We start from the raw sequence: 23932 nt of genomic DNA, 5'->3' as shown, positions 1-23932 counted from the left end.
GAGCATTTCAAACTTCGGTACTTATGTAATATCTGGGCTCCCGTTTTTCTTATGAGACCGCGTCCCCTCGCGGGGCGCGCTGCTCGCCACGCTTCGGGCACGGTGGCTCGCTGCGCTCGCCACACTATATAAAATCAACTCCATGCGTAGTTGGATAGTAGGGGTATGAAAAAATGCGGTGCATTTAACATGGGAGCCCAGATAATTCATAAGTACCAAAACTTCTGACCATATGCCTGTCCTCATATGTGGTCAAACACTGGCGACCTATTGACCAGATAACATCTAGTCAGTGGGTAAGATGTATTATAGCGGCGCTTATCGTGCCACTATAATACTTCCTGCTTCGCCTCATTAGCAAGGCGAAGCAGGAAGGCACATCGACAAGATGTATTAACATCTTGTCTGCCGAAGTGGGGGAGCGCTAACTCCCCCATCCGGCGATGTCCCCTCCTGGGGATAGAGCATCAGTTTACACTGATGCACTGTCTTCTTTCCCCCGGCTGGACTGGGCATGTGCGGGATCTTGCTGCTCACGCGAAATCCCCAGCGCAGCCCAGAGCTAACAGCAGGGACAGCACTGTCCCTGCTGTTTAGATAGGGCTTCGCCAGCCTGATGCTGGCGAAGCCAAAACTGGCATTGTACAGAAGGGTCATGCTGACCATTCATACATTCCGCCTGCTATCATTTAAATAGCAGCGCTGATATGGACAGCCCCTGTCCTTTACCGCACGCTGGCTCCATCATACATGCGGGAGAAGCGGTATCAGTGCACATAACGTGCACTGATACCCCTTCTCCCCCATACCACCCGGTCATACATCTGCCCCAGTATGTTGTATAAGTGCAATGTCAGTTCCAACCTATAAACATAAAATCTTATCCATGTGATGTAGCCGAGGTTTGTTGAATCCGAATACAATGTTATATAGGATTTTAGGATTTGATGATGCATCTTGAGTTGCTAGAAGCAAAATGGAATGTAGGGAAGCACAGTCGCACAATGGTTAGCTCCGGGGACTTATCATTGCTGATTGTGATAACCCTGTGTTTCCTCCAGGGTTTCCCTCCCCTGTCTTAAAAACAGACTGTTAAGTTAACTGAATGCTGACAAAGACAGACTGAAAGTTCCTCTGGGTCAGGAACTGATTTGAATGGCTAAATGTAATCTGTAAAATAATGCCAATATGTGCTAAATAAGTAACTTAAATAAAATATCAGTAGCATTGAGAGTTACAGTATACTGTGTAAGGTGTTCTGCCATGGGGCGGTATTCAATGCCCTCGGCGAGCGGCTGCAAGGGGGGTTTGTATGGCGAGGATGGCTTTTTTTAGTGAGTTAAAGCCATCCTTGCCATCCAAATTTTCCTCCAGTATTTTCTGATAACATGCTGCATTCATCTTGCCATGAATTTTGACCAAGTTTCCAGTGCCTTTGTGGCTCACACATTCCCAAAACATCAGCGATCCACCTCCTGCGTTTCACAGTAGGAATGGTGTACCTTTCTTTCATCATAGGTCTTGTTGACTCCTCTCTAAATGTAACATTTATGGTTGTGGCCAAAAAGTTAAATTTTTTGGTCTCATCACTCCAAATGACTTTGTTCCAGAAGTTTTAAAGCTGGTCTCTGTGCTGTTTGGAGTATTGTAAGCAGGATGCTTTGTGGCATTTGCATAGTAATGGCTTTCTTCTGGCTATTCGACCATGCAGCCCATTTTTCTTCACATGCCTCCTTATTGTGCATCTTGAAACAACCACACCACTTTTTTTCAGAGAGTCCTGTATTGCAGCTGAAGTTATTTTGTGTTTTTTTCTTTGCATCCCAAACAATTTTCCTGGCAATTGTGGCTGAAATTTTTGTTGGTCTACCTGAACATGATTTGGTTTCCACAGAATCCTTCATTTTCCACTTCTTAATTAGAGTTTGAACACTGCTGATTGGCATTCTTAAATGCTTGGATATCATTTTATATCCCTTTTTAATACAGTTCAATTACCTTTTCCCGCAGATCCTTTGAGAATTCTGCTGCACTGGATGAAATATGCAAGGGTCTTTCAGGAGACCAGAAACTCACTGACCTTTTATAAACACACACTGATTACAAGCAAACCAATCACAGGTGAGGATGGTTACCTTTAGTAGCCATTCAAAACTGTTTGTATCAACTTCTGTGCATGTTTATCAGGCCAAAATCTCCAGGGTATGTAAACTTTTGATCAGGGTCATTTGGGTAGTTTGTTATTATGAATTAAAAAGAGTAAACACAGTTCAGAGTTTGACAGTAAATGGCTTCACCCAACCACTAATCATGAGTGAAAACGTTTATTTATTTACAGTTTCTTATATAGCGCAGCAGATTCCATTGTGCTTTACAATAGTAGACCGTGACAAAACAAACTGGGTAACAACAGACAGACTTGGAGGTTAGAGGGCCCTGCTGCAAGCTTACAATCTATAGGGGGATAGGAGAAAAAGTTTGTGAGTGATCATTCATATTCTCTGACAAATGGCCAGAAAATCACAAATTCTGCTAGGGTATGTAAACTTATGAGCACAACTGTATATGAGGCTTATTTGTAAAACAAATGGATACCAGTACGGATAGTTAACTAAGCCCCACACACTAGTCGACCTGCAGCACCACTGATATCATTACTGATATCGTCGCTGGCCCTGGTGGAACAACCTAGTGCGTACACAAGGAACTATATAGTTAACAGTATCATTCAGTATCACTTCTTATGCAGGTCATTGGCTACATAGCCAATATTGACCTGCATGTTCAGCTGAAGGGGGTGGTGGTAATGATGACATTAAGCATCCACACTAGATCAGTGGTTCTCAACCCTGGTCCTCAAGTACCCCCAACAGTGCACGTTTTTCAGGACACCCAGCAGGTGCACTCGTTATTCAGACACATTTTAAAAGATCCACAGGTGGAGCTAATTATGTCACTTGTGATTCTGTGTGGAGAGCTGGAAAACCTGCACTGTTGGGGGTACTTGAGGACCAGGGTTGGGAACCACTGCACTAGATGATTTTTTTTAACCCTTTTGAGTGCTGACATCTCTGTATAATGCGCAAAATATCTTCTAAAAATGCCAGTGTTGCTCACATTTGTTATATAAATAACAAAACAAAATGTTGTGTACATTTTTTTTATATCTCCTATATTATGATGAATAAAAATGTTTGCTTGCGAATTTTCACACCAATTTTGACAAATTAACCTGGCAATCAAAGGGTTCAAATCTATTGTTCAGAGGTCCCCCTTTAAAATCTTGTCTAGTGTGTACGGTGCTTTATGGGTGATATTATCTAAAATCAGGTGTAGAGAATGCTATATACTCTATATGCCAGTGGTTCCCAAACTGTGTGCTGTGGCTCCCTGCGGTGCCTCGGGACCCCAAGTTGGTGGTTTTGGCCCAGTTCAAATTATATTTGGTTAAATTATTTATGGGCAAAACCAGTGCTGGTGGCTGCCAATCATAAAATGTGGCACAAGGGCAACACCTGCCTTGACCACATAACTGAACCTTATGCAGCGTACACACCAGGACGATGAGGGTCTAATGCCATCAATCTAGATCCAATTCCGACCAATTGGATGTAGATTGTATGTTGTTTGGGCACTTTTCTGTCCTGTTCTGATCCCGATCGGATGCGTGGCCCCACGGGTCGGTCAGTTGATATTCAGATCCTACCTGCAACAGGTAGGATCTGAAAACGATCATACACCCGGGTGTGGGTCGCGATCGGAACCCGCTCATATGCACATCGTGAGCGGGTCGTGCTGGTGTGTACCGGGCATAAGAATCGCATATAAACCCTATCTACTTAATGTTATATGTATTCTGTTTTTTTTTGGTACTTGTTTCCTAGCACGGCCACACCGATTTCCATCGGGGTGGTCGTGTCGGAAAAATCGGGTCGGTCGCATCGCATGCGATGCGACCGACCCGATTTTTTAATTGAATCAAATGTGAACAGGGTCCCTGGGACCCGATTTTACATTAGATTCAATGTAAAATATTCCCTACACCCCCAATTTGACACCCTGAACGCCACCCCACGATTGACGCGTCCTCCGACCTTTTCATTCCCCTACTATCCACGTCGGCGTGGAGTTGAGAATATAAAGTGTGGCGAGCGCAGCGAGCCACCAAGCCCGAAGCGTGGCGAGCAGATGCATATTACTTCACAGGTATACACGTCCCCTCGCGGGGCTCGCCACGCTTCGGGCTCAGTGGCTCGCTGCGCTCGCCACACTTTATATTCTCAACTCCACGCCGACGTGGATAGTAGGGGAATGAAAAGGTCGGAGGACGCGCACTGCCGCCCCTCGCCACGCTTCGGGTTCGCGTCAATCGTGGGGTAACGACTGGGCCATATACAATGTGAAATGGGTCATATTGGCCCATTTCACATTGTTTCCTATGTGAGATGGACTTAATCAAGTCCATCTCATCTTGTGCGATTATAATGGCACAAGACCGACGCGATGCTCCCGATTTCAATGTTAAAAATTATTTTAACATTGAAGCCTATGGCAAAATCGCGGCCATCGCGTCGGGGGCAATGTTCCACAGGTTCGTAGACACTGTGCCCCCGGGGAAACTCGGGGTGCCAAACCTGCACGGGTGATCCCAAAAATCATCTTGCACAAGTAAGCACTTGCACTGCGCACTTCCCCTCTAGGTAGGACAATTTTTCAAACCCCCACCCTGGCCTTCTGGCTGGGGTTCTCTTATTTATTTATTTATTTATTTATTTTCCTTCTTCACGTTCGTCACTTTTCACGCTTTCTATTTTCTGTAGTGTCACTTTTTTTTTGGGTTGTGTGGTTGACCCTTATGGGCCTACCATTCCCCAATGTACCGAAGCTCTCATCCTTTTGGGGAGAGCTTCGGTCCCCTCGAGGGCGACCCCGAGCTGCAAGGCAGAGGGAAGCCTAATGCGGGTCTCTCCAAACCTTTGGGTGCGGAGGACCCACCGTCCTGACCCTTCCGGGGGTTGAGGAAAGCAGGTCTCTCTAAGCTTCGGCGAAGAGGACCCACCAATCCCTTTTTTCCCCTCTTCGGCCTTAAGGCTGAGAGGGGTTAGGGGAAAAACGGGGCCCTTCTCCTTTGGGAGAGGGTCCATCGATCGCACGACCCCCTATGCATGTGTTTAGGCACAGCACTGGTGGTGGGAGCACACCTCGGGCTCCCTGAGTTTCTTCAAACTCATAGAAGTTTGACACACGAAAGGTCCACAGGTAGAAAAGGTCAACATGACAGTTGTTGAAATGTTTTTATGTTCTGTGACCACTATCAGGACAAGTGCACTCAGGCAAAGTGGCTCGACCTTAAACCTCGTCAATCTTTTGTATCTGTTGCCTGTATGGTGTCGACCTATTGACTGCCTCCCTAGTCATTGCAGATCTATCATCCGGATACCACATTTTTGTTGTGACCACCCATATACTCTTTCCCCGTCCCATCATATTGATCTACTGTATGCTTATGCTGGCCACACATCAGACCAACTTTCCTCCAACCATCCAACTAGTTGCGTGGATGGAATAAGAATATGGTACCGGATGGGAGCAAATGTAATTTGGTGAGATTTGTATGTGAAGGAGGAGAGATAGACGGAGGACCGGACACACAGAACGTGAGATCCAGCAGTTTGGCCACTGAAGGACTGTTCTGAAGCTTTTTTGGAACTGTTTGCTAATCAGTTCCCATTCGATCCGGTAATCTCAGAACTTGTCTGTATATGGATTTTAATTGATGTTTTAAATTGTGGATATCCTGTTACATGTTTTATGTTATATGTTATTAAATAAGTGCACAGTGAAAAACGTACTTCACTATTCCCTGCTCTTATTTTCTTTCCACTGCATGTGAACATCTCAGAGCAATCTGAGGATCCAAAGCGCCCGATAAGTTGTTTTTTCCATTTTCTTTGTGGTGTATATGGTGTTGGTGAAGGTTTGTGAGGAACCTTTAGGAAATTCAACTGTGAGGCTGCTGGATGCGCAAGGATCTGGTCTATAAAATTTCTCTTTGCTACGGGAGCAAATGTAATATTTACTTCAGAAATTTGCTCCCAAAATCTGGAAAAGGACAAAAACTGTCGCTCAGACACGGTACTGTAGTTCAAACTGTTTGATTTAAACAATTTAACTGAATGTTTTTGTCCCATTTTCCTGGGTTTTTTAGCACATTTTTGATTGTCCTTTGCTCCCATCCAGTACCAGATTTTTATTCCATCCAAGCAACTAGTTGGATGGTTGGAGGAAAGTTGGTCTGATGTGTGGCCAGCATTAGCTCCTGCCTCCCTTTCATTCACAGACTTATCATACAACCTCTGGACTGGTTCGTGGTACAACTGCTCTGCAAAAAATATATATATATATATATATATATATATATATATATATATATTTATATAACTGTAGAGAGAACATATATATTTTAATATGAGAGGGGGAGAATGAAATCTGCATTCCTCTATTTAGATTTAAAAATGCTCAGTTATTAGTAAGGTGCCACAGTCTGACAGTAGGTCACATAAATGGAAAAATCCTATGATCCAGAAAAGGGGAATGTCAGACTATTTTTGGAGACATGTAGGACAATATTTGCATATTAAAGCCGAGAACAAGGTCAGAATTTTGCAGTAAAGAAACCAGGATGACAAGTCCTGTTAGACTATATAAATGTCTGTTTGCTAAATATACAGAGGTGGTGTTTATACATAAACAGAAAAGAACCAAAAAGGTCATTAAAATCTTGTGGCCACATCGGGCGCTCAGTGTTTTAACAACGACACAAATATGTACATATATTACATGTAAATATCTCCTAAGGGCACCATACACTTAAATGATACGTCAGATATGATATACCTTGAATTCCCCCTGGACCTTCCTGGAAATGATTGCATACGAATTAGTAATTTGTGCTGTTTTTGCATAACATATATTGCATAAGATATGTCTAGCCACGATAAATCACATGCGATATATCTTATGGTATACAAATGTACCATAAGATATATCTGATGGGCTGGATTAGAGGGCTAGGGAGGCTGGAAATGCCAGTCAAACTTCCTGCGCATGAACAAAAACCATCCGATTCCAAGCGATTACGATAACTCAATAGTGCAGCACTAACGTCTAGGGGTTCCAAACCTACACTCACGGGACTTTTGAAGGCGGTTGTTCCAGGACCGCTGATGTCACTAATGTGGGTGGGCTAGGCCACCAATGTCACTAATGTGGGCGGACCCGCCTGCCAACATCTCTGTTTGGGGTGCATCTGGGACCTATGGAGGTGCTGGACTTCCCCCATGCTCTCTGGACTGCTGGGACGGACGGGCCCAGCTGTTTAAGCTGGGCAACACTAAATGGGCACCGTGCATATCGCTCTTTTAAAATCTGGCAGGGTGCGGCACCCGGCTAAAACAGGGTGGCTCCATCTGTAGATAATTAAGGTTTATATTTTTCTGTTTTCTTTTTCTCTAAGGTGCTTTGTTTGTCAGTAAAACTGTCTTGGAACAAAAATTCATGTGAAATGACAGGCGTACTACAAGTGCTGAAATTCAACACCCAAAATAACAAACAGGGTTGTTCTATCTTCTGTTTAGCAAACAATATTCTGTGCCTTTTGTGGGTGGTGTATATTGGGCTTTTGCTGGAGTAATCGAGTATTATGAGCAGTAGGTGGGGAAGGAATGAGCACAGAAGAGATCAGGTAAGGACTGGCAAACAGTTCTTACCAGTGCCACAGATACTGAAAACCAGTACATCCCTTGTGGACATGCCAAAGTCAAGTAAGTGTAGTTTGTGTGCATATGTTTTTGTTAAAAACATGTGAAGTTTCATAATCTATTTTATAGGCAAATATTGAACAAAAGTTATAAACCGTGTTCATAGACAGAGATAAGAGCAGTCAGTGCTTGTGGCATCCTCACTGTGGGCTAGATGTGCAGCAATTTCATACCTGTGAATCTGCAGTAATGGAGACTTGGACTTCAGGCTAATCGGTAATCCTATAGGGTTAACTCTGGCAAAGTGTAAGGGCAAATGGCATCTCATACAGTTATAACCCCAGTTACACTTCCTGATCTTGTATTATTCTTTTGCTAGCTGCCTGTTGTTTTTATAACGAAGAGAAGGTGCTATCAAATTGCATCATTCTTTTGCTGTGTACACACGGTGAGATTTGACATTCGATTTTGACTATATAGTCAAAACCGCATGCAGATCGTATGCTGATCGTAAGCAGATCGTATTTTTACCTTGCTATCCCGATGCACGCTCCCGTGATAGCACAAATCGAATCCCAGATAGACAGGGCAGCAATGACTATATACTGCAAATCTAATGAATTGTATGTTAAAAGTACAGAGATAGCAAAGATTGTATAGCACTCAAATCTTTTTGTCAGAAAGAGTGAACTAGAATAAAGCCTAGTCCTGTGCGGCAGATTCTCCCACTCTGTCTTCGTACATTAACAACGTACCTGTTTTGTAGATGATTTGTTTAGCAGACTGTTTTCTTAATAACCTGGAAAACAACAAACTCTCTCTGTGCTTTAAGTACTTGGTGGTTTGTAGCTTCTATAATTGTTTCCAGGTTTCCCACACACTAACACTAGAGTAACTATATCAGTGAAATATGCACTGAATTTCCTCAATTAAATGACCCAAGTAGTAAGGAGGCAAAAACCACGTTATTTCTGCAAACTTTTATGTGGATACAAAAGAACACTCTGTTTAATGCAGACAGAAAACAAGTAGATTTCACATAAAACCCACAGACAATAAGACACAAAGCACTACTTAAAGTATATGGGAAATATACATTCTTAGGCTGCATATACCTGTTGTCTGCTCATGGGAATATCTGCCTTGTTCAATTTAAATATATATATATTTTTTAAATTGGGTCATTCCCCCCCCCCCCCCCCACCTTTCACGGAAAGGTGAGCAACAGTCACGGAAACTGGCACCCCCTCCCCAATCTCCCCTGTGCCAGCGTTAATCTCCCGTAATTAACGACTTTCAGGGGAGGGGGGCTAATGATGCAAATTGCGTTATTCAGCCCTGTTTCCTCCTCGAAGATCCGCAAATTTGCAATACTGGGGGGGGGGGCTTGATGACATCTGCTTCAGGTCCCCCCCAGTCCCCTTTGACCCCCCCCCCCCCCCTGAAGTGCTGCTGACAGTCTCCTCTGCCCCTTAAGTTACAGCAAAACGCGTTGGTGATCACGCTGGACCTTTGTCCATCACCTGCTGATTTTTCTGGGACTTTTCATCAAATCTTCTTAACACTGGGAGCACTGTATATCTGGCACAGTGCACTTTATCAAAGGAGCCCCCATACAATTCTTGTATTGGGACAATCACAGTGTGGAATTGGAATACAAATTGGAACATCCATCCCACTATCACAGAACGCACTTTGGAGAGGATCCCCACAAGCCACTTAGTCCATAGTGAACTGGGACACCTCCAGCGATCCATTGGGATTACAAATTGGACTCCAGCTGATTCCTAATCCCCCACTTGTTGAGATCTACCAGAGAAGGTTATATAATAACAGGTCCACATATTGGTTTTAAGTGTTATTAATAATATTTTTTATTGTATGTTTTGTGATCTTTTTATTATGCCAATTGGTTTAGTTATTAAAATTTGAGAGCGCTGCAACATCTTTCTCTTTTCTCCCATTTTATACCCAGGGACCTGACTAGTCCCTTTTTTCAGCTTCTCGCTTGAGTAAACAACCCTACTCAGCGCTCTAAACAGTTTTCTGTAGGGAAGAGGAACTGCATGGGTTTTCAAAGATAGCGGGTGCTAGAATGAACACTAAATATAGTTCAGTGTGTTTGCGCTATATTGTTCAGCTGGGAGTTCAAGCAATATATTTAACGATATCATTCACTAACGATATCACATAGTGTGTACCCAGCATAAGGGTCTGAGCAACTTTGATAAGTTCCATATTGTGTTGGCAAGACTGGGTCAGTGCATCTCCAAAACAGCAGGTCTTGTGGGGTGTCCTCAATATGTAGTGGCTGGTATCTATCTATTAAAAGTTGAGGGATAAAGGTTTTTTAAATGTGTTATCATTGCACCTAACGTGTGCTAGGGACAGCCCGCGGATTAATGCTCAGCGCGGCTGTCCCCTTCAATCCTCCAGCCATTTACGGCTCGGGCGATGTATGACTGGCTAGCGTTGTCCTATTCCCACTACAGGGACATCGCTAGCCCTGCTGCTGGCTCCGAGCTGCCCACGAGATCTGGCATTGATAGTGAGATCTCGCGCTTGCCCAGTGAGCCGGCAAGGTGTGAGAGGGTTTTTTCTTTTAAATGTGCATGCACAACACTGCGGGGGGATGGCGATAAAGAGATATATGGACGCAGGATATAACTGCTCTCCTTATCGGCTGCTGGTGCTGCTGGACCATGCAGGGATGCTGTAATCTCTTCCTCCCTGTTTCCCCAGTGACAGATGTCAGACACCTAACATACCGCCCCCTTCTATGGATGGGGATAGGCAGGGATGTGCCATTCCAGTTTTACCCAATCCTATATGGTCGCAGCCTAAAACTAATACTATCTTCATAATCCTAAACAGGTCTACGTGGTAACTAAATACTGTCACAATAGCATTTATGCCTAGCCAGATAAGCCATTGGGATACGGAAGATATGCTAGCGATGGGGATATTGGCTGTCCGACCCTGGCATCCCGATACAGAGGATATCGACAGGGGCTCTGATAGTAAATGAATCCTCTCCACCTACCCTTTTAACTCTCCCTTCTAGCAGCCTGACCCCAAACTTTAGCTAGTGCTTAAACCTACCCCATGTACCCCACTGCCTAACCTTAACCCTCCCTGCCGCACAGCATAGCCCTAAGCCTTATACTAATTCCTCCACTACTGCCTAAACCTAACACCCCCCTTCCACTGCCTGACCCTAACCAGACTGACATACTTAAGTTCAGAATTGTGGCATCGGCATGTGTGTGTCAAAGTTCCAGCTCCGGCGCTTTAACGTCAGTCAGGGAGCCTGGCTCCGGTATCCTGACCGTCGTGATGTTGATCGCATAAATGTTTAGGTTAGAGTGCATTTCATAAACAAAAACCTAGTAGTGCAGATACTTATTCAATTGCACTAATGTGTAGTGCACACTATAAATTTATTGCTGTAGCTTTTTTTGTTTGGTTTTGTTACTGGTGCAGCAATCATTGTGTCTCTTCAATATACTAAATTTAATACTGTTTCATTACAACTGATATGCATGTATCGCTTAGTAAGGCAAAAGGCCCCATTTTTTATTGTTTTGGTACTTGTTTCCTAGCACGGCCACCACGATTTCTATCGTGGTGGTCGTTTTGGAAAAAATCGTCGCATACCAAAACGCACACGACGCGACCAACGCGATGTACCCGATTTCTCCATAGGCTTCAATGTTAAAATAATTTAACATTGAAACCTATGGAGAAATCGGGTACATCGTGTCCATAGGCTTCAATGTTAAATTATTTTAACATTGAAGCCTATGGAGAAATCGGGTCCATCGTGTCCATAGGCTTCAATGTTAAATTTTTTTAACATTGAAACTGAGTCCATTTAACATAGTAAAAAATGGTAAAAGGGCCAATATGGGCCATTTCTTATTGGGTATGGCCCCGTCATGTGTGTAAAAAATAATGGCCCCCCATTGTGGCCGCCACCCCCACGATTGACGCGAACCCGAAGCGTGGCGAGCCCGCGAGGGGCGGCGGTGCGCGTCCTCCGACCTTTTCATTCCCCTACTATCCACATCGGCGTGGAGTTGAGAATAGATTAGTGTGGCGAGCGCAGCGAGCCACCGAGCCCGAAGCGTGGCGAGGGGACGCTGATACCTTCACAGATCCCTGCGTCCCCTCGCGGGCTTCACAGGTATCAGCGTCCCCTCGCGGGGCTCGCTACGCTCGCCACGCTTCGGGCTCGGTGGCTCGCTGCGCTCGCCACACTAATCTATTCTCAACTCCAAGCCGACGTGGATAGTAGGGGAATGAAAAGGTCGGAGGACTCGCTGCGCTCGCCACACTTTGGGTTCGCGTTAATCGTGGGGGTGGCGGCCACAATGGGGGGCCATTATTATTTACACACATGACGGGGCCATAGCCAATGAGAAATGGACCTTATTCGGCCGTTTCCCATTTTTTACTATGTTAAATGGACTCAGTTTCAATGTTAAAATAATTTAACATTGAAGCCTATGGACAAATCGGGTCCATCGCATAGGCTTCAATGTTAAATATTTTAACATTGAAGCCTATGGAGAAATCGGGGGCATCGCGTCGGGCGCGCATAGGCTTCAATGTTTAAATATTTTAACATTGAAGCCTATGGGGAAATCGTGGGCATCGCGTCGGTCGCGTCGTGTGCCTTCTTAAGGCACACGACCCACCAGATGTACCCGAGTACTGCTTTTTTCAAAGGAAATCGCGGGCATCGTGTGCCTTAAAGTTAAGGCACACGATGCCCGCGATTGTGGCCGTGATAAGAAACAAGTACCATTGTTTCTTTATGCTGTATACAGTATGGAATGTATATTTTTGGTTAAGTTATTTTTCTTACAGAAAAATGATGCATTTAAATAATTTCAGAGGAAAGTAATTTTTTTTTTTATATAGCTTATGTTACTTAACCAAGGAAACCAATTTAGTTGATCAAGCGTAGTGTGTGTGTGTGTGTGTGTTTAATTAAATTATTCTGTATCTGGGCATCATTATTGCTAAAGGAAATATTATCTTTCCTGTAAATAGTAATTTTTGTCTGTATAAAGGATATGAATTCTTTATATACATGGATTAAAGGCAGCCATTCTTTTGAACAGGAACATGCATTAAGCAGCCCTATATGTAGTGTAGGACTACATATTCCAGTATGCCCTTCCCCCTTTTTGCTGTTAGAACATACTAAAACTGTGTCAGGGATGCTGGGATATGTAGTTTACAGCAGCTAGAGGCACCTATATGCATACAAAATGCTATGTTAGTATTTTACTGGAAAATAAATGTAGGCACTGCGAGATTATAGGCATGCTGGTTATCATTTTAGTCAGTAGAAGCCTCTTGTGCAACCTATTCCTTTTTGTGAATAAGATGCATTGTAATGGAAAAAGTTGCACGCAAAGTTGCTCAGCTCTGGCTATGGCTAGAATAGCTGTTTAATGAGCAAGGAGCCTAGATGTATGCAAGTAAATCTGTAAGTACAATATGCTGCCATCAGATACAAATGATACGTATTCCCTTTTATCCACACTGGAATATAGCGGTCCTATACACAAACTGAAATTGGTCATTGTGTGACACTTTTATCCGGCATGCCTTATCATGGGTTTTATCGAGCCTTGCAGTTGTTTGCCACACAGACTGAGATATTAGCCAACATATAGAATAGTATGTATTCCCTTACTGCTTCCATGTTTATAAAGATGTTCATTTAAGACTGGAGGATGTGGTATATCCCGCCACTTACAGCAGCGGACATAGTAATAGCATATGTACTTACATTCTGTATAAGTTTGCAGCTGATAATAGCTGCCCTTTGCAATGTTGGAACTGATGGGTTTGCATCCACAGGAGGTGCTGGGAGGGTTCCGACTAGCTTTTTCTCAGGGAAGTCTCGATAGTCCATAGCATGGGTCTTCAAACTGTGGCCCTCCCGATGTTGTGACAGTTGATGACAGTTTTGGCATGCTCTTATAGGAAAAAATGTGGCAATTCATGTTGGAACATGTAGTTTCACAACATCTGGAGGGCCACAATTTGAAGAACCCATGGTCCATAGGCGTCTGTTGGGTAAGTCTACCCAAAGACTGTTACCCCCCGGCTCCAAGGATTCTGGTATTGGTTAGATTTTGGTACATATGGTAATGCAAGGAAAACCCTAGAAATTCTATATTCTTAATTTTTACATATTTTTAGGCTTTAGTACAACCTCCCATGGCTGTGTTTATTCTCATACCTTATTTGATCATCAAGAGCTTTTTACTGCGACAATTTATTGGCTGTTTTATTTGGAGCACTGAAGACCTGTGTTCACGTCTTGAAGGAAAAAGAACACTTTATACTTAATTTTAATTCACCTTCTATATTTTTTGCAATGCTCCATGCATGTCTCTACGGGTGCCAGTCGGGATCCCGACAGGCATTACCCCAACGTCGGGATCACGACTGTCAAAACATCGACAGCCGGGTTCCCGACGGCTATTTTCCCTCGTAGCGAGCCACCTTGTCCGCATCGTGGTGAGCCCGCAAGGGGCTTAGTTGTGCTCACCATGCTGTCTGGATCCCGACGTTGGGCTAATGACTGGCGGGATCCCGACTGTCGAACCCCTGTACCACACCCATCTCCACTGCAACTATTACTGATCCTTCTACTGTAGATGCCGCTGCTTTCTGGGCCTTATTCAGACCTGTTCGTAGAAGTGTAGAAATCGCTATTCATTAACTTCTGCTCTTTTGAGCATACTCGAGCCAAGAAGCTGCAATCACAGGGGATCGTGGTGTCCGTGCTGCTGCAATGTCGACAAAGTGATGGGGGCAGCAACTAACTTTTTCATGGGAGCAGTCCGGGCAACAGGCCTGTCCCAACTGCTCGGGGGGAGGGCCGTGGTAGCTACATGTTGTCACATGCAGCTGATTGGAACTGAAACTTGGCCAGCCTGAGCCAGGGGACAGCCAGTAATGTGCGAGCCCTTCGCTACGCAGCACTTTAGCTTTGTGGGAACAAAATTTTGTGGGCACATTATGGGGAGGCACCCGGTGAGTGGTATAGCCATACCCTGTGCTGCTTCCCCCACAGCCTAGCACTAGTTTCTGCATGCTCTACAGAGGAGGTGGGACTTAGTGACGCATTATATGTTAATTGTGTCCCTATAGCCCTGCTCTTGTGTAGATTTGAGCTTGTGATAGCAGTTTCCTCACTCAATGGCAGGGTCTATTGGTGCAATTGCTGTCCCCTTTGCCGGTTCTGACATGTCCAAGACAGAAATCCTCCCCCTCTAAATATCATTTTTGGACCAAGCGTTCTCACCTTCAGGACTGGCACTCACAGAATGTCTTTCCTTTTGCGCACAGATCTCTGTAAACTTTAGAGACGCTCCTTATGGTTTAAACCAGTGGTTCTCCACCTTTTCCAGCCTACCGCCCTCTGGTTAATGGCCAGTTGTCCAGTGCCCCCTAACTATATCTATATTTCATACCAACCCCCCCTTCCTCCCACTCACAAGGTGGGACGTTTTTGTTAGCTGACATGTCAAAAGTGAGCGCAAAGCCTTTTTAATTCTAACCACTACTTTGATAACTCTGATCTAATGTGGTCAGAATTTCAAATTGTATTCACAGGAGACAACCTTCAATTTTCAACCTCTTTAAAACATAAATAAGTAAAAGAGTAGAACAGTAATTCCAAATCACGAATAATCACAGTATAATTGTCAAGAGGGTAAAATATTTGTAACTCTTTTCCAAATACAATTATGTTCTTTGTACCTACAACGCGTATAGCGTCAACGTGTCAGTATTGTTAATGGCTGCCTTGAGCTTGTTGAGTGGATGCAATTTTTTCAATATCTGGTTTCATCTTGGTTAGTCGCAGTCCTAGGTCGCCCTTTTCACATATTTGGTGCTTGTTCCTTGCTTTTGTCAGGAGCTGCTGCACAAAACTGAAACCCTTTTCAACTAAGTATGTGGAAGGAAATGCTAGAATCAACATTTTTACTTCTTGCCAGAGGATAGGATGAGAATCCTTTACTTTCGCCAAAAGCATTCCTAACCATGCTGAAGGAAATTGGATTGGGCTTCACTGTCATGTTTCAAGTCAATCAACTGCTCCTGCAGTCTAGGGTGGAGTTCTGTTGCCTCCGCTAGAAATGGATTGGTCACCCAATTCGGTACTTTAAGTTCACATAGGTCTTGAAATCTTCTATTATTTAGCAGTAACTAGTAATAGGTTATAAATGCTAATGTTACAAGTGGGACAGACCCTGGAATTGATTGTTTTTGTTTTACCCATGTTAAGGAGGTACCAGTTTTTCATACTGGAATAGGGCTGGCTGGAATCATGGTGGGGCTTCACACTGCATGATTCAACCAGCCAAGGCTGGTTTTCCCCCCCTTATTTTGCAGTATCTAGCAATAGGTTATAAATTCTAATGTTACAATTGGGACGGACCCCGGAATTGATTATTTTTGTTTTACCCATGTTAAGTCAGTCAATCCTTTACTTTGAGATAATACTGTAGTTGTATGATTGGCTACTTTGATGATGATGGTGTTAATTCAGTAAATCATGTGCGTTGCAGGTGGAACTAATGTAAAGTCTCTGCATAGAGAGTTACATTTGGGGGAGTTATTTTGTTTCTGTGCAGGGTAAATACTGGCTGCTTAATTTTTACACTGCAATATAGATTTTGGTTTAAACACACCCCACCCAAATCTAACTCTCTCTGCTCGTAGTAGGTTTGCCCCACCTGCAGTGCAGCATGGTTCTGCCCATTAAAGAAAGAATTTGCTGTCCGGACATTACTGATTACCCACCTATGTTGGAAAAGTCATGCATCATTCTAGCTTAGTCTGCCAGGAAATCATTCCTGGCTAGTTGAATGTAGAGTTGCTCAGTGTATGGACAGCTTAATGCTGCTTTCCCACTGCCAAGCCGTTTAAAGAACTGGTATTTTTAAAAGGTATTTAAAACGGTATTAGCTTTCACATTGCAGTAGATTACCGTTTAAGTACCATTCACATCACAGTGAAACTGTTTAATCCCCTCGTGTCCCCTGGTACCTGTCCTGCCCCCCCCCCGTACCTGCCAGCTGGTACCCTCGCTCCCCCCCCTGCCATGGTACCTGGTACCCCCCTCCCCCCTGCCCTGGTACCTTGCTCCCCCCCCGCGCCTCCCCTGGTACCTTGCAGCAATCCATACGGGCAGCGGGGCAGTGCAGTAGGCAGTGGCATGCCAGGGCTCCTAGTCGGCAGGTCCCCCACTGATGAAGGAGCATGATTCAGGAGGAGGCTGCAGCTGGTGCACCGACAGTGGGGGCACTGGGGATACGGGCAGGTCCGTGCTCGAGAGGAGGAAGCGGAGGAAGGTCCATTAGGAGATTGTCATTTCATCGGCGGGGTCCCTGCCGCAAATGGAAAATAGCGGGCCCGGAAATTACATATCTAATGAGCCGCTAATTAAATATGCGCATATTTAATGAACGGTTCCGCTATTTCCCATTCGCGGCAGGGACCCCCACCGATGAAATGACAATCTCCTAATAGACCTTTCTCCTCCTGAGCACGGACCGCGCTGCCCGGATCCCCAGTGCACCAGCTGCAGCCTCCTCCTGCGTGATGCTTTCATGCATCAGTGTGAGACCTGCCGACGAGGAGCCCTGGAATGCCCGCTGCCTACCATGCTGCCCGGATGAAAGGTACCAGGGGAGGGGGAAGACTAGTGTGGGATCTTAAATACCGTTTCAGAGCCATTCTCACTGCATAAAAAACGGATCTGAAACGTTTAGGACTCTGCTTTGGAAACGGGTTGAAATACTGGTTAAAGTTAACCGGTAAATCAACTCTTGCGCTTTCCCACTGCAGCCTTAAACGTTTAGAAAGGGGGAAAAAACGGCAATTTAACGTTTAAGACCTGCAGTGGGAAAGGGATATCTGGTGGTGGTGGTGGTGGTTGTTGTAGTATATTTATATTGAAACCCCTGTGTGTTTTTTTTTCAATGGGGTCCCTCTTCCTGCACCCTCCAGAACCGATGATGCTTTTGCCATAAACCGTACATGAACTGAACACTTGTGGGAAGGATAAGTGACTGCAGTGTTACCTGTAGCAAATGGATTGTCGACTTTTTGCTGCAGTTCAAAAAATAAACGTAAAGTTCTGATTCTCTACAAAAGCAGACTTTTTTTATTCTTTGCCTGAGTTTTCCTTAATAAACCCGTTGACTTTCTAATTCTCTCAGTTAAATACACTTACAGCAATAAAACAAATGAGTTTAGAAGAATTTTCACGTGATCTCCACATAACCTGTATTACTACTATTTCTGGAATGTATCCTGGTATCCTTATTGAATATAAGTAATGCACCAACTTATCTTGTTTAAACAATAACAACAACAAGTAACTATCATCCTGCAAAGAGGCCCAAAAACCACAGAAAGGCAGCCAGCAAAATGCTCTAGTGGTTATTAAACTATGTTAGAAATGTTGTTTAATTAAAAAGTTGTTTCTTTTTTTGTTTTGTTTTTTTAATTCCAGTCTCTGTTACAGAAATGACATCTGTCAGTGATTTGTTCTAATAGCCCCATGCCCTGTGTAAGTGAAGTGTGCAGCTTTTCATCATTTCCCGTTCCATGGGCCCTGCCCTGACAATTCTATGACACACACCTCCCTCACTGTGTGACACTTTGTTGGGCTGAGCGCATCAATGCTGCCTGCAGGAGTTGTTAGCCTTGGGTCATGTAGCTATAACAATCACCACACAGCTATAACAATCACTTTAAAGAAATGCTAAACATCTATCATTGCTCAGCGGAACTCCTTTCTACAGTACAATCTAGTCCTGTCACAGCATGCAACACCCCTCCCACCAAAAAAGCTAAAAGCTCCCAGGAAAACTGAGCGTGTGTGGATAGTGTGGTTGCCCTCCTCAATACAGAATTCTCTGTAGGAGCTGCTGCTTTGCAGACAGTGGCTGAGAAGGGGAAGGGCTTCCTTCCATACTGCTTTTTTGTGATTGGTAAAACTTGCAGAACTTTCCTTTTTTTCTTCCTGACTTTTTTTTGCTTGAGAAGTTGACTTGCAGCTTCTGCTTCTTGCTGTGCACGTCAGCTGTAATCTGGTCTCCAGTGATTTGCACTGACACCATGAGCTCAGAGTCTGATGAAGCTAAAGACGGTAGGTTTTTATTATTGTTTTTTTTTTTTTATTGCTTTATTTATTTTTCAGTGGCCTACTTTTGATACTAGATTCTTCACTCAGATACTTGGAAATGAAATGTGAATTCTGGTCTGGTTTCACTGCTCGGCCATTATCTTGTAGAGATCTGGCATATTCATTGAATGACTGTTCTTTAGATTTCCTGGAAGTGGACTGGAGTATTGGCAGTAAGCAGTGTTTGTATTCGCAGTGGTTAGTTGTCTTAGGCCAGCATGTCCCATGTTGTGTGAGAAAATGAAGCACTGCTCACTATTAAGCATAGGCAACTGTGTGAAGAATCATACTGCAGTGCCTCAGATTGCCTGGCTGAGCAAGGCAGGCTGGTATGTTGCAGCTGAACACTGAAGATCGCTGTTACTGGCATGCTTGCTGCTAGCCGGTACTTCCTCTTTTATTTCTGTATATTCCTCTTAAAGGTCTCGATTCACAACAAAATGTGAGTTGGCTGCGCATATAGTAAAAAGACTCCATTTACTACGATGGAAACCTGGAAACTGTCCAGTAAAAGCACAATTATTCATATGGATTAGTTCTGTTTATTATTCTTGCACCCATCGTTTCTTTTATTTTTTTGTATAATATTACAATACTGTACAAGATGCATATGTGTACAAAGAACTGATTATATTTACCTATATCAGATTACATTTAAAACAACTGCTTTTCTTTATTTTGTTACCATTGGAATAACATCTGTCTGTTCCTTTCAAGCAGCAGGATTTGTTGGGTCTAGTATAGAGTATGAAGTGATATTTTTTAAATCAGTATTTGGCACAGTGACCAATGCAGGCTGAAAGGAAAAGTAGAGCATACCAGCCCTGGATCCCTCGCCTGCAGAGTTTGCTCAAGGACACACTGGGTCCCTATTTCCATGAAAGCTGAAGCTGCTCGCAGATGAAATAATTGGTGTAATAGCAGACACCGGGCTGAGCAGTAGTATTCCTTCCTCCTGTCCTGAGCACATTCCTATGGGAGCCCTCACATTCCAAACTTGCTTTCGAGAGGTGCTGAAACATTCCTAGCACAAGGCAAGGAAGTGATGCCTAAACTCACTTTTATGGAAACAAAAGCTGCTGTGACCCCCAGCAACCTATCAGATGCTAAACACCATATTTGTAGAGCAGTCTAGGAAAAAACACATCTGCCATAGGTTAAATCAGCTTTTCACAAGGTTATATTTGTACCAGTTTCATAAGAGACCCCAGTGGGCAGTGAAATATTTGCCTCTGAATTTATTTGGCCCACATGATAATTGCATGTACTGTTTAAAAGACAATTTACACTTGTAATGTATATTTTATTTGCTGGTCACATCAGACTAGCCAAAACCTCTATGGGGTGTATTCAACTACAGTCGGATCCATTCCGACATGCACGTGTTGGAATGGATTCGTCAAGCCCTATTCAATGTGCGGCTAAATCTGTCAGATTTGGCCGTTCCTGGTGTACCGTCTCCACAAGGAGCTGCTGGATGGAGCCACACTTAGCCTGTAGCTGCCTGTCAGCCATAAAGCACTGCCGGGAGAGAGGAGCCTGGCCGGTGGGACACCCATCAGAGGAGAGCAACGGGACAGGGTGAGCAGCAGCAGCAGTAAAGGTGCCCATACTAGTTACAATTGCTGGGTGCGATGAGATGCGCGGTCCCGTCACACATCTCATCACACAGCTCAAAAAGTATGTGCTTCACAAAAGTTTTGTACTATATTGCATCTCATTGCATTGCAAAACCTATGCAAAAATTGCATACAATAATTGTACCATGTATGGGCCCTTTAAGACAGCCCTGGTGAACAGCCGTAGTACCACCACCACCACTGCTGCTGCTCACCCGGCGCCGTCCTCTTCACCTGATCTCCTCACCTCAAAGTTGAATTTGGCCCCGTTTCTAACAAAAGCACGCAAATTGGCGACTCTTCCTCCAATCCTCGTGTCCGATTCGATTAAAAAAGTTGGAAACTGCCGTTTTCCAACAAATGGAAGTTTCCGACTAAATGAATATACAGAAAGCACATTGACTAACCTCTATGTATCTTAGTGTGTATATAGCAGAGCACATAGACTGCCTATAATCTCTATGGGTCTAGGTGTGTGTATATATAGCATATGCAGAGAGCACATATACTACACTTAACCTCTATGGGTCTTAGTGTGTATATAGCAGAGCACATAGACTGCCCATAATCTGTATGGGTCTAGGTGTGTTTGTGTGTATATAGCATATGCAGAGAGCACATATACTACACATAATCTCTATGGGTCTTAGTGTGTATATATAGCATAAGCAGAGGTAAATTTAGGGGTCAGTACGATCTAGGTACAACAGTAATTGCCTATTATTTGGTTATAAGCCTAACAATAATACCATGAACTGTGATTCTTTAAGTTTTCGTTAAGTTTTAATTATGTATAATAGTAATTGCCTATTATTTGGTTATAAGCCTAATAATAACATAATAATGTGTAAATAATGCTTCTATAAATGCACAGTAGGACAACCTACAGGGTGGGCTGTGTATATCCTGCCTGTTAATACTCCATGATGGCAAATAGAAATACTATCTATTCTAGTTACTACTTAATTAACCCCCCCTCTCCCCCACCTTAAAAGAGAAATTGTGGCTTCCCTAGGTATGTGCCTATTTCAAAATGAGCCACTGAGCATAAGGCTACTTGTACATGATGTATGTGAATGGTGACAATTTTACAGCACTATAGATATTTTGTTTTCAAACTTTTATTTTCATTTTTAAACTGGCAGGTGTACAGTATGTGTTCTCTCTGTTAGTGGGGGCGCAAAGACCTAGGTTGCTTCGGTCAGTATGGACCCATAAACTGCGCGAGCTCCATGAACTGTGAAGCATTTCATATTCTCCACAGCGCCATGGAAGAGGAATACGGTTATAAAAATAAAAAAATAACAAAATTAACCCCAAGTTTTCTACTTGTCTGAAGTCACCTAAAGGTCTTGTACACACAGATGATTTGTAATGGCTTATAATGCACACTTTGTTTTTGTGGTGCCCAAACTCAGTCCCCCGGAAGTTCGCATGGGTATAGCCCAGGCATGTCTAAACTATGGCCCTCAGCTGTTGTGCAACTACAAGTCCCATCATGCCTTGCCACAGTTTTGCGGTTAGGGAATGCTAAAACTATGGCAAGGCATGCTGGGATCTGTAGTTTCACAACAGCTAATGGGCAACAGTTTGGACATGCCACTTTGCATTTCAAACATAGATCCCGGTACATACTGTATATTTTTGAAATGCATGGAAAGGACCCAGTAACCCATCGGCACAAACAACTGAATATTGCCAACAAGCTGTGGGCAGAAGAAAACAAATTAATTTCATGCTACAGGTTTTTGTTGCCTAGAGTAAACAAGACTGAGACCAGTTACTGTACATTTTTAATACTAAAGTCTAAAGCAGGGGTGTCCAAACTTTTTGCGACGAGGGCAGATTTGGTGAAGTGTAAATGTGTGGGGGCCGACCATTCAGCCTGACATTCTTTGAATCATTAATCACATCAGAATGGTCCCCCAGCCTGCCCCTTCACTGTATTTCCCCCAGCCTGCCCCATTCAATGTATGTCCCCCAGCCTGCCCCTCCTTCACTGTATGTCCCCCATTCACTGTATGTTCCCCACTCTGCACCCATTCACTCTGTCCCCCAGCCTGCCCCCCTTCTCTTAATGCCCATCAGTGCCTCCATTCATTGTATGTCCCCAAGCCTGATCCTTCTTCACTGTATGACTCCCATTCACTCTGACCCCCATTCACTATGTACCCCAGCCTGACCCTCCTTCACTGTATGTCCCCCACTCTGCCCCCTCCCTTCTCTGTACAGTATCCCAGCCCCTTGTGTGAGCCAGAGGAAGGAGAGGCAAAGCAGGAACTGCAAGGACAGGAGATGCTTGGGCTCCCGCTGCTGCCCTCCTCCGCTCTGCATGTTACGGGAGCAAGCTTCCCCCTTACTGCCCCCCTCCCCAAACACTGCTGTCACTGTGATTGTGGAGTAGGGTGATATACGATTGCAGCAGCAGGGGTAGGACCCCAAACACAACTGACTGTGATGGACAGCACCTCCTCACTGCAGCAGACAGCAAGGTAAAGGCGCGCTCGCTGGGGCCCCACCTTTAGTGTCCTGTGCTGTGCTTCCCACATCTGATGCTCTGCCCGCTTCCAGCTGGAGCTGAAATGACAGGACGGGCCGCAATTGGCCCCTGGGCCTGACTTTGGGCATGCCTGGTCTAAAGAGTAGTAACAAGCTGAGAATAACAATATAATCACAATGAGTGTAATGCTGTGCACCTGTATTGTATAACCATTCATTGAGCAATCCAGTTTCCTCAGGAAATTACCACAGAAGTGTGTTACATGTGGCTATACAGCAGTGCAAGTAGAGGATTGGGGCAAACCATAATATCTTTACACATGTCGTTTTCTGTGAAGCTACTGCTGAAACTATACGGTGTATTTTAAGCAAAAGGCAAATATGGTGGAATTTACTATTTACACATGAAATGTAAAATGGCTTTTGAGCAGTTGATTCCCATTGGGTTCACTTGGCCATATGGAAGTAATAATGTTCCCTTTATGTATCATGATTATTTAGATTTTTTTTGGGAACAGACAATATCATCACCTTCTCTAATAATAATCTCTTTTTAATGAATTTCCTGGAATTAAGTGTTTCTATGATAGAGGCCTGAGCTTTATATTTCCCGGCTGAGTATATAGCTCAGATGAAATACTAATAATTAACTAAAATGCTACTGTATGTCATTATTGGGAAGTTCAGGCATTTAACATTTTAAGAAAACCTGTAGATTACAGAATACAATGGTACTCTGGAGTACCCCTGCTCATGGTGTTCTCTAATGTGTGCATTTGCCTGGTATTGGTGCAAATGTATTATGCCTGGTGAAGAGTTAAAGT

General features: G+C 43.9%; 1 protein-coding gene across 2 annotated transcripts in view; it reads left to right on the top strand.

Annotated features, from left to right (window-relative positions):
- The window catches only part of TNFAIP8 (TNF alpha induced protein 8), a 117740-nt gene that overhangs the window by 73635 nt on the left and 20173 nt on the right, over positions 1–23932 (top strand). Inside the window, exon 1 of one of the 2 annotated variants that reach the window (XM_083151606.1) lies at positions 18670–18954. The exons of the other annotated variant lie outside the window; for it this stretch is intronic. Coding sequence (XP_083007732.1) covers positions 18924–18954 — 31 coding nt within the window. The 5' untranslated portion in view covers positions 18670–18923. Of the gene's footprint in view, positions 1–18669; positions 18955–23932 lie in introns of those variants that run through there. 2 annotated transcript variants of the gene reach the window in all.

This window comes from Crinia signifera, chromosome 1 (assembly GCF_055691185.1).
Source record: "Crinia signifera chromosome 1, ASM5569118v1, whole genome shotgun sequence".
Taxonomy (NCBI): Eukaryota; Metazoa; Chordata; class Amphibia; order Anura; family Myobatrachidae; genus Crinia; species Crinia signifera.
Note: the sequence above shows the minus strand (reverse complement) of the source record. Positions and strands in the feature narration are given on the sequence as shown.